The sequence below is a fragment of the Mytilus trossulus genome, chromosome 4 (assembly GCF_036588685.1).
Source record: "Mytilus trossulus isolate FHL-02 chromosome 4, PNRI_Mtr1.1.1.hap1, whole genome shotgun sequence".
NCBI classification, from domain to species: Eukaryota; Metazoa; Mollusca; class Bivalvia; order Mytilida; family Mytilidae; genus Mytilus; species Mytilus trossulus.
In genome coordinates, this window is record NC_086376.1 from 15,805,338 (window position 1) to 15,820,320 (window position 14,983).

At 31.9% G+C, this 14,983-nt stretch overlaps 2 protein-coding genes across 3 annotated transcripts in view; one reads left to right on the top strand and one right to left on the bottom strand.

Annotated features, from left to right (window-relative positions):
- Positions 1-348: 348 nt before the first annotated feature.
- On the top strand, positions 349-696 carry LOC134716451 (protein pygopus-like). The gene has a single exon (XM_063579449.1). It carries the CDS (start codon positions 349-351, stop codon positions 694-696), a length of 348 nt encoding a protein of 115 aa, XP_063435519.1.
- A 4,488-nt stretch (positions 697-5,184) lies between these two features.
- The window catches only part of LOC134714765 (large ribosomal subunit protein uL24m-like), a 30,586-nt gene continuing 20,787 nt past the window's right edge, over positions 5,185-14,983 (bottom strand). For both annotated transcript variants that reach the window (XM_063576295.1, XM_063576296.1), the window contains exons 3-6: positions 8,250-8,345; positions 7,221-7,324; positions 6,111-6,250; positions 5,185-5,507 (exon numbers count right to left, since the gene is read on the bottom strand). In XM_063576295.1, the coding sequence (XP_063432365.1) occupies positions 5,371-5,507; positions 6,111-6,250; positions 7,221-7,324; positions 8,250-8,345 (477 nt within the window). In that variant the 3' untranslated portion in view covers positions 5,185-5,370. The remainder of the gene's footprint in view (positions 5,508-6,110; positions 6,251-7,220; positions 7,325-8,249; positions 8,346-14,983) is intronic.

Sequence of the window (14,983 nt, forward strand, 5' to 3'; positions counted from 1 at the left end):
TATTACAAGGCAGCATGCATACTGGTATACCAACTGACCTTAATGTCAAAAGAACTTCCTTAGCTCAACAGCTTACAGCTGACTTCGTATCTACCACATTTACTAAGGGGAGCAATCCTGTCACACTTCCACCACCTCAAGAATCATCATACCATCATGACTCTCACACAATACAATGTTCAGTATTGTAAAGCCATTATGTATTAAAACCATGAGTTATTAATTGATAACTTTTTTATATACTGTCATTGTTTTTAAATCCTTTTATTAAATGTATATCTTTAAATGAAATTAACTTTTTTAATTTTATTACAGGTACTGACATTTAAAAACATTGGATGAAACACAATGCAAAATAATCACCAGGGACCACCTATGCCTCCTAATTCTTCATCTAATGGTCCTACTCCACAACAGATGCCTGGCAAGGTTTATCCTATGAACCAGCCAATGGTTTTTAATCCATCCAACCCTAACGCACCACCAATTTATCCATGTGGAGTTTGTCATAAAGAAGTACATGATAATGAACAAGCTATATTATGTGAAAGTGGATGTAACTTTTGGTTTCATAGGACTTGTTCACGACTTACAGAACCAGCTTATCTCATGTTAACCCAAGAAGTGTATGCAGAATGGGTGTGTGACAAATGTGTATCAACAAAAAACATACCACCCATTAAAACTAAATCATAGCTTTCATTTTACATTCATCTGTAAATTGTTTCATAGATTTCGACATTATTTAGCTTTTTAATCATGACATATCAAATTTAATCTAGCTTTATTTTTATTTTTTTGTTCACATATCATCATGTTCACTCAGAATTAATTCTACTTAAAAGACATTATTTAATGGTATTAAATAATATGATAAAAATGGTAGAAACATAAAGTACAACAATTTAATTCTATCATATTCATAAATATATGCACAAAGTCACACTATTGAAACTTTACTTTTTAGATTAAACAAGTCAACTTTGACTCTAAACTAAATTTAAAAATAAAAACTGAAGATTATTTTGGAGTTATTATTTGTTTTATTGTAATTTTGAAACTACAACCAGCAAACATCTCTTTTAAAGTGAAACATGCATGTATTGTACTGCAGTGAATTTACAAATGTATTTTATTTTAAATCTATTGTACTGCAACAATTATACATGAATTTTCACAATACTAATTATGAATAAGAAAAAGCATATCAGAAAATAAAACTTTTCTCGTTATTTTGAATATTTGTTTCTTTTTATTTTAGCTCCATTAAGTTATATGTGAATTAATGGCATCCATCATCTGATGTCCGTCATTGTTAGCTTTTAACTTTAGTTACATGTACACTTTATATAAGAATGCTGGATTTTGATTGGTTAATTGCCAGTGTATTTTTCACAAATTTTAACCTTTTTCCTCATTTCAAAAGAATTTGACTGTTTTTCGCCACTGCTAGTGAATATGCCTCAAATTTTCCTCTAAGCCGTTGTATATCATATGCATGTATATGCCAATTTGGATATTAATTTTTTGCCCTTGCAAGCCTCTTCCCACCAGATATGTGTAAAAATCATATAAAAGTACATGTATATAATTCTTACAGTACTTTGATAGTTATCCTCAAAATAATGGATTACAGTATCATTCAGGAGTATACAATTAAAAAAAGACTTCCCTTCACTTGTAAAGAGAGTTTCAACAGTTAAACCCATCTTTGGACAAAAATTCTCTCTTTAGACTGTTTTTTTCCACAAATACTTTTCCATAACATTATATTTTTGTTCAGACAAGAGTGCACTTGTTGAAATGTCTTGCCTCTTTACTTACTATTGATATTATGTTAACAGTCCTAAATATAAACCTTTACTACAAATATCCCATATATTTAACATAATCCATGAAACTGAGGTCCAAGTCAGCTAAACCAAAATGGAAATACATGTACACCTGCTTACAATCATACCAAACATCAAATATACTTTAAATATAGTTGACCTATTGCACATAAGTAACAAACTAAACCATAAAAACTTAACATTGTTCAATGAACCATGAAATGAGGCTAAGTTAGTTGAATAATGACAGACAGATATACACCTTGAACCGGCCAATCATTACATGTTTTAAATATAGTTGACTTATTGCATATAGTACTGACAAAAACAAACTAACCCAGGAAAACTTAAGATTGACAAATAAATCATGAAAATGAGGTCATAGTCAGATGAAAATTGTCAGACAGACATGTACACTTAACAATCATTTCATACACCTACAATAGTTTACAAATTGCTAATAGTATTAGAAAAACAGAATCCCAAAAATTTACCTTGAGCAATAAGCCATAAAAATGAGGTCACAGTCAAATAAAACATACCAGACTGACATGTACATCGTAAAGTATTTTCATTCACCAAATATAGTTGACCAGTATTAAAACAAGACCAAAACACAAAAACTGAACTTTTTAACTTCTGAACCATGAAAATAGATGAAGGTCAGATTACATCTGCCAGATGGACATGTACATCTTACAATCATTCCAAACATCAAATATAATATACACATTGCATACAGTATCAGAAAAACTTAACTATAACCACTGAATCATGAAAATGAGGCCAAGGTCTAATGACACCTGCCAGTTGGACATGTACACCTTACAATCATTCCATACACCAAATATAGGAGACCTATTTCATATAGTTCCGAGATATGAACTTAACTTGAAAACTCAACCTCATTCATTTATCAATGATATGAGGTTGAGGTCAAGTGAAAATTGTCTGACAGACATGAGGACCTTGCAAGGTAAGCACCTATCAAATATAGTTATCCTTTTACTCATAGAGAAATTCAGAATACTAAAAATTTCAACTTTTTTTCTGACATGTAGTTGCTGAACCATAAAAATGAGGTCAAGGACAATGTACATACGACAGACGGAAACTTCATAATGTAAGGCATCTATATACATAGTATGAAGGATCAAGGATTTCTACCTTCTGAAATATTAACCTTTTAGAGGTTAGCTAACGCTGCCGCCTGATCACTATCCCTGTTCAAGCCTTCTGCAACAGACTCAACAATACTATAATAGATATTAAGAATCTGTAAATAACAAAAAGTGTTTACATAATAAAATCTACTAAGAATTCAATAATTAAAAAATCATGGATTAACTCGATAAGTTAATGATTTACTGCCCTTGAATAATGATTCTATTATCATTATATTTCATTGAAGGTTTTTTTTTGCAGTTACTATTGTACTATTGTGAAAGGATGTGGATTTTCTATAATTTTTTTATACGTTTTGTAATACATGTACAACTATTTCAAATTAATTTGTCTAGTTTATTCTTGTGCCATGCTGTTTATACATCATTGCCTTAAGCTAGGGAATGTATTCACATACAAACTCTGCCATATTTTGTAAGTGCTTGTCCCAAGTCAAGAGCATGTAAAATTTAATTGAACAGGTTGCTGTCTATCATCTTCTTTAGTTACGGTAATGATTTGTAAATAAAACTTTTCTCAGTGCTCGGAGCACAAAAATCATGCTCGATCATGAAATCCAACATTTTGATTGGTTGATTTTGGAGTATGAGTACAAAAAACTGACTCGAAAGTTTTATGACTTCAAGGCCTTTGTTAGTCACGTATTATTTTTAATTTTAATTCATTTATATGTTTTAGGCCTCCATTATAACTAAAACATTCTTGTTGAGGGGCCAGCTGAAGCACAAATTTGGGTGAGGGATTTTTTCACTGTTTTGAAGACCCATTGGTGGCCTTAGGTTGTTTTTCAATCTTTGGTCAAGTTGTTGTCTCGTTTGACGCATTCCCCATTTCAATTATCATTTTTATTTGATTATAATTTCAGTCATTTCATACACCAAATATATAGTTTATCTATTGCTAGTAGTATCTAAGAAACTGACGTTATCACAAAAAAATAATCTTGATGAATGAACCAACCATTACAATGAGGTAAAGGTCAGAGGAACACGACAGGATTAACCATAACAATGAGGTAAAGGTCAGAGGAACCTGAAGGGATTTATAAACACAATGAGGTAACGATCATAGGAACTTGAAGAGATTAACCATTATAATTAGTAAGAGGTAAGAGGAACCTGAACAGATTAACCATTATAATTAAATAAAGGCCAGAGGAACCTAAAGGGATTAGCCATTATAATGAGATAAAGGTTAGAGGAGCCTGACAGGATTAACCATTATAATGAGAAAAAGGTCAGAGGAACCTGAAGGGATTAACCATTACAATGAGGTAAAGGTTAGAGGAACCTGAAGGGATTAACCATTATAATGAGGTAAAGGCAAGAGGAACCTGAAGGGATTAACCATTATAATGAGATAAAGGTCAGAGGAACCTGAAGGGATTAACCATTATGATTAGGTAGAGGTTAGAGGAACCTGAAGGGATTTACCATTATAATGAGGTAAAGGTCAGAGGAATCTGAAGGGATTAATCATTATAATGAGATAAAGGTCAGAGGAACCGGAAGGGATTAACCATTATAATGAGATAAAGGTCAGAGGAACCGGAAGGGATTAACCATTTTAATGAGATAAAGGTCAGAGGAACCTGAAGGGATTAACCATTATAATGAGGTAAAGGTCTGAGGAACCTAAAGGGATTAACCATTATAATGAGGCAAAGGTTTGAGGAACCTGAAGGGATTAACCATTATGATTAGGTAAAGGTCAGAGGAACCTAAAGGGATTAACCATTATAATGAGGCAAAGGTTTGAGGAACCTGAAGGGATTAACCATTATGATTAGGTAAAGGTCAGAGGAACATGAAGGGATTAACCATTATAATGAGGCAAAGGTCTGAGGAACCTGAAGGGATTAACCATTATGATTATGTAGAGGTTAGAGGAACCTGGAGGGATTAACCATCATAATTAGATAAAGGAACCTGAAGGGATTAACCATTATAATGAGAAAAAGGTCAGAGGAACCTGAAGGGATTAACCATTATAATAAGGTAAAGGTTAAAGGAACCTGAAGGGATTAACCATTATAATGAGGTTAAGGTCAGAGGAACCTAAATGGATGAACCATTATAATGAGGTCAAGGTTAGAGGAACCTGAAGGGAATAACCATTAGAGGTGAGCATGGGATCAATGACTATTGTTAACACAAAAAAGCAGTACTTCATCTTTCGATTTATATCTTCTATTCTCACTTTTTAAACAGAACACTACAATTACATTAGTTTAAACTAAATTTTTATTTTTAATTGTCAACTTCAATAATTTTCCACTTTTTGTCCATTCCTTCGGCGGAACTGTTGGTATTTTTTTCAATCCAATAATTATCACTTTGAGGAACAGTTATACTCAGTACCAATAAGTCTTTCCTGGTTTACGATCCTCTTTGATACCCATTTGATCAAAAATGTCTTGTTCAAATGATTTTAATGATGGCTCAAATGTTACTCTTTGTAATTCCTCTTTATTGGTATCCTTATCCCCATCTAAAACACAATAAAATTAATGATGAGGTTGTTGTTTTGCCATCATATATTAAATATTCTTTTTTTCAATTCAAAATCTAGTATATCCAGTATTATCTAATATTAAAATTTTATAGTGATATAAATCATTTTTTTGTTCAGTGTATTTCTAAGTTGTAATGTTACACTACTATTTCAGGTTAGAGTGAAGGTTTGTGCCTGTAAAAATGTTTACACCTGCTGCATTTACTGCAGCTGTTCTTAGTCATGAACCTGTGATTCAGTGGTCGTCATTTGTTGAAAATAAGTGTTTCTCATTTTTATTTTTTTACAAAAGATAAGATTGTTGGTTTTTCTGTTTGAATTGTTTTACACTAGTCTTTTTGGGTCCCTTTATAGCTTGCTGTTCTATGTGAGCCAAGATTTTGTGTTGAAGACTGTAAGGTACTTTGACTTATAACTGATTTTTACACATTATGACTAGGATTGTTTCTCATCTAATACCACATCTAATTCTTTTTATGACTTTGAATGTTTTGATTTTTTTAACTAGTAAAAAATAAATTAAACTAACTTTCAATTGATTTTTTTAACAAACAAAAAAATCAACTTTACACTTCCTACCTTTGTAACTACTGATTTGAGTAAAGTCATCATAATAATCTTCTGCAGCAGCTGGAAGAGGTAAAATACGACCAGATCTGACAGATACCCGGACTTTATTGCCATCCTCTGTGTACTTCCATTCTATATCTGTTGGTTCACTGGTAATTAAAACATTTCATTAGTTTTATACTTGTATACAATTCCAAATACCTAAACATCCATCAAACTATGGCATGTTACAAATAAATTAATTGATTGTTGGTGTTTTAACGCCACTTTTAAGCACAATTTTTTGGCTATTTTGTGGTGGCTAGTTTTTATTGGTGGAGGAAGCTGGATTGCCCAGAATAAAGCGCTGACCTTCAGGGCTGATAGAACTTCACCTAATGAACATTTTTATCCCATGTCAGATTTGCTCTATTAAAATACTTTACTTTTTGAGATATAAGCCAAAAACTGCATTTTGCCCTTATGTTCTATTTTCAGCCATGGTGGCCATGTATTTTGACAAAACAGTAAATAAAACACAAACTTTATTTTGGATACCCTAAGGATCATTCAGCTTAAGTTTGGTTGAAATTGGTTAAGTAGTTTCAGAGGAGAAGATGTTTGAAATACACCAGACATACAAAAAAGGACGACAGATAACGATGGACGCCAAGTGATGGCAAAAGCTTACCAATTTACTAGTATCACAGAAACATAAATTATCAGTGTTGTATGAAAATGATGTCATTATTAGATGAGCTATGTCAGACAACCTTAGCCAAAAAACCAAATATAGTATTCTTATTGCTTATTGTTACTGCAAAACAGGAGGTTAATTAGGGATTGATGTTCTTAGGAAACATGAATTCATGCATTGTTGTATAATAATTAGACAGCTGGAAGTCTAATGTTTTCAGGGACAACTGAGTTCTGTGGAATCATTTATTTTCATAGGTACTAATTTTCATGGATTGAGGAAAAATCATGGTTTTCTAAAATTCTGCATATAATCATACAGCAAATGTGCAATTCACTGGTAGTTTAAATTCTTGGTTTTCCTGTACCCAAAAACCAACAAAAATGGTATCCAATGAATTATAATGAATTCACAGTATCTAATAGGTTGATCACAGGACTTACTTATCAGCAGGATCCACTAGTCTGACTTCTGATGTTACAAGTAATGGCTTTTCTGTCTTTTTCAAAAGAGGTTGGCCTTCAAATTCCTCTTCAAGTTTATATTCCTAAATCAAAAGATAATATATTAAACAATGTATGTATTGTCAATGTATATTTGTTCCACCTAACAGAAGTTCCAATGGAAACTTTGTTATAAACATTGTCATAATTTCTATTCCTGTTGGAACAAATATTCTATACCAATTATTCCGTTAAGAACACATACTGTAATATCATTCCTGTGGAAATAATATTCCAGAATATTTTTTCCTTTTGGAACTTATATTATGAAGAAACTTCTATTCCGTGACACCATTACCAAATTTTAATATTTTTACACATCATTTGAAATTTTAAAAAGGGCTATTGAAAAATTGCTATGTGTTGAAATCAGATTTTCTCCAGTAGGAATAAAACCACTAATTCATAGCCTCATTACTTTCTATGTTTAATTTTACAATATCAAGCATTTACTGCTATTTTATCTCAAGTCTCAAGTTGTATCATGTTAAAACTATAACTTATCCTGACTTATGATGAAAAATTCAACATACCCCTTAATTTCACATTAGAGCAAACCGGATCCTGGAAGTTTGGTAGAACAAAAAACAGGTAAGTTTTATCTGAGCAACAGGGCAAATATGTCCTATTCTGATTTCATGTATTTTTATTACTATTCAAAAGAATATTTAAAAAAAGGGTTTTACAGTGATCTGTAACTTTATAGCTATGATCTCATCCTCCTCCTCTCTTGGTTGAACCATGGAAGTAATATCTAAATATAACTTCCATGGTTGAACCATAGTTATCAATTATTGTATAAACCTAACAATGTAATGTTTATTTCTTCAGCAAAATCCATCATGGGATCTTAAATCATAGTTCAGTATGAATCCTTCAGGTTTTTAGTACGACTTGATGAATTACAAGTACATGCAATTTTTGTATTGCCTTTTGACAGTATATAAAACCAGCTTAATGGATTCTTACACAATTAAGTCCCTCCACATAGCACCAGTTTCTTTCCTTGATGATGAAATTAACCAGACCATGTCTTCCTTTGTCCTTACCAATTAACACCTGTACCTGAAACAAAATGTTATAATATTATTAAAATTCTCAACTTTTCAAAGTATAATTTTTTTTCAAAGTATAATCTTCAATTCAGGTTAAATGAAATTTCCTAAGTCATTTACATTGCTGAAAAGCTTGATACTTGAATTCAATATGTTATTTGCAATCATTTAATCCAAATGCAGAAAAAACTCTTTTAGAAATTATTATTAAAATTTGAAAGGTTTCCCAAGTCTAGCCTATTCTGTGATTAAGTCTAAAGCTGACCAACCATATTGCACCTTTTAACAATCAATAGGATCAGAACAATATGAAAAGAATATGTTCTAGAACGGTTTAAAAGGCTGAAAATGTAGTACATAGAAAATTATAACTGTAAATTAATTGCAATTGTCTAACTTAGAGGGTGATTGTTAAAACAAGAGGCACCAAGGAAACTGAAACACTTACCATACAACAATATAAGACATATCATGATTGGTGGTTGCCTGATGTCCAGTGGCAAATGTTTCATGCATTTTTAGGACAATATGACCCAGAGGCAGTGATCTTTTACCCACTAAGAAAGATTATAGCCAGTGTTTTGTACAATTTCTAGTTGGGCCAACAAATATTCCAATCATCAATTAAAAGTTTCTGAACATTATATATGCAGTGGTGGATCCAGAACTTTTCATAAGGGGGCCAGCTGACTGACCTAAGGGTAGTGACCTCTCAAGTCATGCTTCAGTGATTCCCTATATAATCAACCAAATTTTTCCCACGAAAAAGGGGGGGGGGATATGCCTTACAGTTTCAGAAGCAGAAAATATGCAGATCAGAATCTCAGATTCACATTGATGCCAATGGCATCCACATAAGGATCATCTATGGAGAACTGTCCAAATTTAATTCTTAGGTTTGGCTTAAATTGGATGAAAAGTTTTAGAAGACATAAAGAAAAGAATTTCCTTGGGATTTCTAAAGGTACAATGCCACCTGATCAAGGAACATTGGTCAAGTTTTTTCCCCAATTTTTTTCTCATAATTTTGCATAAAAAATATCTCTCTAAATGACTTAATTACGTACAGTGAGACATGCTAAAAACAATATCTAAGCATACTAGATTAATTATAGGAATGTGCATCCAATATATACCTCTAGTGATCAGCTACAAGACTAATGTAACTATCTTAATGAACTGATTGTTATCTTCATTTTGGGGATTCTTTCATTGCATATATATGTAACAAATATGTAAAATAGCACTAGTTCTTAGTTCTGCTTAGTGGGACAAACTTGACATACAATTGCCCTGTAAAATTTAAACTTTAAGTATCATTTAAGCATCTTTTTTGGTAGTTACAGAATTGAGGAAAATATTTGATTTCATGGCTTTGCAAATTAAAAGTCTGCATACCAGCATGTGGATTAATTTTTCATTGTTGCATGACATTTAAATTTGGTGTCCAACTCATAAAATCTATGAAAATCAATACACACAAATAATAATGAATAAAAGGAAATAGACAAAAAAGCTGGTAAAAATTGTTATTTAAAGGCAATTACTCGAATAAGGAGTCATCTGATGATTTCAAACATTTGACTTATTTGTAGATCTAGTCTTGCTGATCATATTTGCTATTTATGGTTACTATTTTTCAAGATAATGGGCAGAAATTAACAAGAAAAACTAGTACATATTGTCATTTTTAGGTAACAACTCCAAAAAGAAGTTGTATGACAGTTTTAATGTAATGGACAGTACATAGCTCTCAACATTCTATACATTTCTGCTATGTCAGATTTTTGTTATGTGGTTTTCGAAGTTAATAGACAAAACTTACGTTCAACATCATGTTCATTTTTAAGATATGTCGTCCATGTGGGTTGGCAGACAAGCTAAACCAGGCACACTTTTTAAATGAGGCATCTCAATGATGATTTGGTAAAATTTGGCTAAGTAGTTTCAGAGGCAAGAAATGGGACGACAGCAGACAACAAGTGATGAGAAAAGTTCACTTTGCCTTTAGTTTAGGTGAGCTGACAATTGATGTTAATTAAATGTGAAATAAGCTTCAGCAAGTAAATTGAAATACTTCCCTGTCTCGTTACTGGCATTCAGCTTACCTGTATATTATGCCATTCTTTTGTCAACATCAATCAGACAATGACACAAATAGCATATTTTTACTGATGATAGAGAATACACAATTGCTGAAAAAGTTGTCTTACATTATTGTATTAGAATCTAGCATTTTATACATACCTGATGTTTATTATAAAATTAACATGAATGATTGATACAAGTTAATTCATTTAGGCCATTTCAATCTTTGACATTACCCCAAAGTTAAGTGTAATCCAACATTTGTATTAAAATTCCATAAAAATAATGTAAACCATTTAAGGAATCGCATTAAAAGAAGATTAAAAAAAAAACAAAGGAGTATGTTCGATAAGGTACTAAAATGGCCCCCTTTTTTAGCGTAAATTTCAAATTCTGATTTATCAACCAATATCATGATAAATTATAGCTAATACATTGACTATCTAGGATATAAACCATTTTGTTGAAAATTTTACGTTTCTGCGTTTCATTATAACGTCACAAGTTGTACTCATATTGATTTTTTACGAAAAAATTTGTAAGGGTTCCGCGGAACCCAGTGTCTCGCCTATTTTTGCTGTAAATTGCAGGCTCAACAACAATGAGGAAAAAAATCAATAAAAATATTCCTCTTGTTACTATTTTATGATTGTAAGAAAATCTAAGTCCATTTAAAAGTAAATTACAGAAAAAACTGAGTAATTGTTTTACAAACTTTACTTCTGGATACAATCTTATGATCATAAATAAGCTTCTGTCCATGTTTGGTACAAACCCAGGATAGTTTAAGAAAGTTATTAAAATTTTAAAAACTTTAACCACAGAGTGAATGTAATGGTTCCCCGCAGAAAAACTAAGTCCATTTAAAAGTAAAATATGGAAAAAATGGATTTATTTATTTACAAAATTTACTTCTGGATACTATCTTATGATCATAAACAAGCTTCTGTCAAAGTTTGGTACAAACCCAGGATAGTTGGAGAAAGATATTAAAATTCTAAAAACTTTAACCACAGAGTGAATGTGTTGTTTCCCCGCAGAAAAAACTAAGTCCATTTATAGTAAAATACGGAAAAAATGGAATTTTATTTTTACAAAATTTACTTCTGGATACTATCTTATGATCATAAACAAGCTTCAATCAAAGTTTGGTAGAAATCCAGTATAGTTTAAGAAAGTTATTAAAATTTCAAAAACTTTAACCACAGAGTGAATATTTGTTGACGCCGCTGACGACGCCGACAGAATGTAGGATCGCTTAGTCTCTCTTTTTCGACTAAAGTCGAAAGGCTCGACAAAAATCAATGAAAATGGGTAAATTTCCATAGATTATTGGACTGGAACATAGAGCGCATATGTCGACAACAAAGATCTTTTAAAATAATGTTTGTGAAGACATTTCGCATGTCTTATTTGAATCTTAAGCTTGTCAACGCCTGCGCTCTATATTTCCTGGTCCTTTATTTGGTTGAAATCTAGCTGATTTTGTCAAATTTCACCAAAATCCCTTATATTGACCTTTTTTGGATGTAAAAATCAACGTGTTAGAATTAAACTTTGACAAAAACAGTTCTGTTTAACTTTCTAGCATGTCCTTAGGGCAACTTGAAACATTTATTGTCTTGTAACTTTGAACTTTATAATTGGGGCCAAATATGGCCCTTACCGAACTTACTCCTTTTGGGCTACCATAAGAAGTTTCAGACCTTTCAACATGTTGAATATCATACAAAATCAACAGATGTTTTTTCCCCCAATGTTATAACAATTGTTAACCTGTAACATGCACACATTCAATTCTATTTGAAGGTATAAATAAAATGTAATGCTTTTTTCATTGTAGGAATGGCATGAATGGGATGGTCTATTCAGAATTTGCTGTTCCAGGATGCAGCTTTGGAGCAGTATATTTTTGCTCACATCTTTCATATTTGGCAAATTGTCATGCAAGAAGTCAGTTCCATTTTAATTTCAAGAAAACTGTTCCAATAATATACATGTAAAATCCCAAAATTGCTAATGTGGATCTCGTGTTAATTTTAAAAATGTTATATAAAGTCAGAAACAGATGTTTAGTAGTTGGTTTTTTTTATGTAGTTCATAAGTGTTTCTCGTTTCTCATTTTTTTTTTATATAAATTTGACCTTTAATTTGGTTTTCCCATTTGAATAGTTTTACACTAGTCATTTTTGGGGCCCTTTATAGTTTACTATTTGGTGTGAGCCAAGGCTCCATGTTGAAGATTGTTCTTTGACCTGGAGAGTTGTCTCATTGGCACTTATACCACATCTTCTTATATCTATATACATACCCCTCCCAACATGACAAATCTCTTATGCTTTTTTTTTGTAATCATGATCAATCTCCACATTTTTATATGATTTTTGTCCGATTCCTTCTCCTTTTTATGAATAGATTTCATTCATATTTAGGTAAATTTGTTCACACCCTGAATCAGCTGGTAATATTACACACCCGGCACAGCCAACAATAAAGTAAAATTATAAATACATGTCATGTGCACAGGCATGTGTATGCATTGTAAAATACAGAAGAAAAAAAGCTGTTCATTTTAATTACTTTAATATGATGTAGTTAATCCAAAATATGTTATAGAAAATGTAAAGCTAAAGTTTCAATAAAAAAACTACCAAATTAACCAAACATTTTTTATGATTAAACTGTATAACTAGAGGCTCTAAAGAGCCTGTGTCGCTCACCTTGGTCTATGTGCATATTAAACAAAGGACACAAATGGATTCATGACAAAATTGTATTTTGGTGATGGTGATGTGTTTGAAGTTCTTACTTTACTGAACGATTTTGCTTCTTACAATTATATCTATCATGAACTTTGCCCATTAGTAACAGAGAACTATATTTGGTAAAAATTTACATAAATTTACCAAATTAATGAAAATTGTTAAAAATTGACTATAAAGGGCAATAACTCCTTAAGGGGTCAATTGACCATTTAGGTCATGTTGACTTATTTGTAGATCTTACTTTGCTGAACATTATTGCTGTTTACAGTTTATCGCTATCTATAATAGTATTCAAGATAACCAAAAACGGCAAAATTTCTTTAAAAATTACCAATTGGAGGGCAGCAACCCAACAACCAGTTGTCCAATTCATCTGAAAAATTCAGGGCAGATAGATATTGACTTGATTAACAATTTCACTTCTTGTCAGATTTGCTCTAGATGCTTTGGTTTCATAGTTATAAGCAAAAAACTGCATTTTACCCCTATGTTCTATTTTTAGCCGTGGCGGCCATCTTGGTTGAATGGCCAGGTCATCGGACACATTTTTCAAACTAGATACCCCAAAGATGATTGTGGCCTAGTAGTTTCAGTGGAGATTTTGTAAAAGATTACTTAGATTTATGAAAAATAGTTAAAGATTGACCATAAAGGGCAATAACTCCTAAAGGGGTCAACTGACCATTTTGGTCATGTTGACTTATTTGTAGATCTTACTTTGCTGAACATTATTGCTGTTTACAATTTATCTCTATCTATAATAATATTCAAGATAATAACCAAAAACAGCAAAATTTCCTCAAAATTACCAATTCAGGGGCAGCAACCCAACAACCGATTGACCGATTCATCTGAAAATTTCAGGGCAGATAGTGCTTATCCTGCTAAATATTTTTATCCCATGTCAGATTTCCTCAAAATGCTTTGGTTTTTGAGTTATAAGCCAAAAACTGCATTTTACCCCTATGTTCTATTTTTAGCGGTGGCGGCCATCTTGGTCGGTTGACCAGGTCACGCCACACATTTTTTAAACTGGATACCCCAAAGATGATTGTGGCCAAGTTTGGATTAATTTGGCCCAGTAGTTTCAGAGGAGAAGATTTTTGTAAAAGATTACTTTAATTTACGAAAAATGGTTAAAAATTGACTATAAAGGGCAATAACTCCTAAACGGGTCAACTGACTATTTTGGTCATGTTGACTTATTTGTAGATCTTACTTTGCTGAACATTATTGCTGTTTACAGTTTATCTCTATCTATAATAATATTCAAGATAATAACCAAAAACAGCAAAATTTCCTCAAAATTACCAATTCAGGGGCAGCAACCCAACAACCGATTGACCGATTCATCTGAAAATTTTAGGGCAGATAGTTCTTGACCTGATAAACATTTTTATCCCATGTCAGATTTCCTCAAAATGCTTTGGTTTTTGAGTTATAAGCCAAAAACTGCATTTTACCCCTTTGTTCTATTTTTAGCCGTGGCGGCCATCTTGGTTGGTTGACCAGGTCACGCCACACATTTTTTAAACTAGATACCCCAAAGATGATTGTGGCCAAGTTTGGATTAATTTGGCCAAGTAGTTTCAGAGGAGAAGATTTTTGTAAAAGATTACTTTAATTAACGAAAAATGGTTAAAAATTTACTATAAAGGGCAATAACTCCTAAAGGGGTCATTTGACCATTTTGGTCATGTTGACTTATTTGTAGATCTTACTTTGCTGAACATTATTGCTGTTTACAGTTTATCTCTAACTATAATAATATTCAAGATAATAACCAAAAACAGCA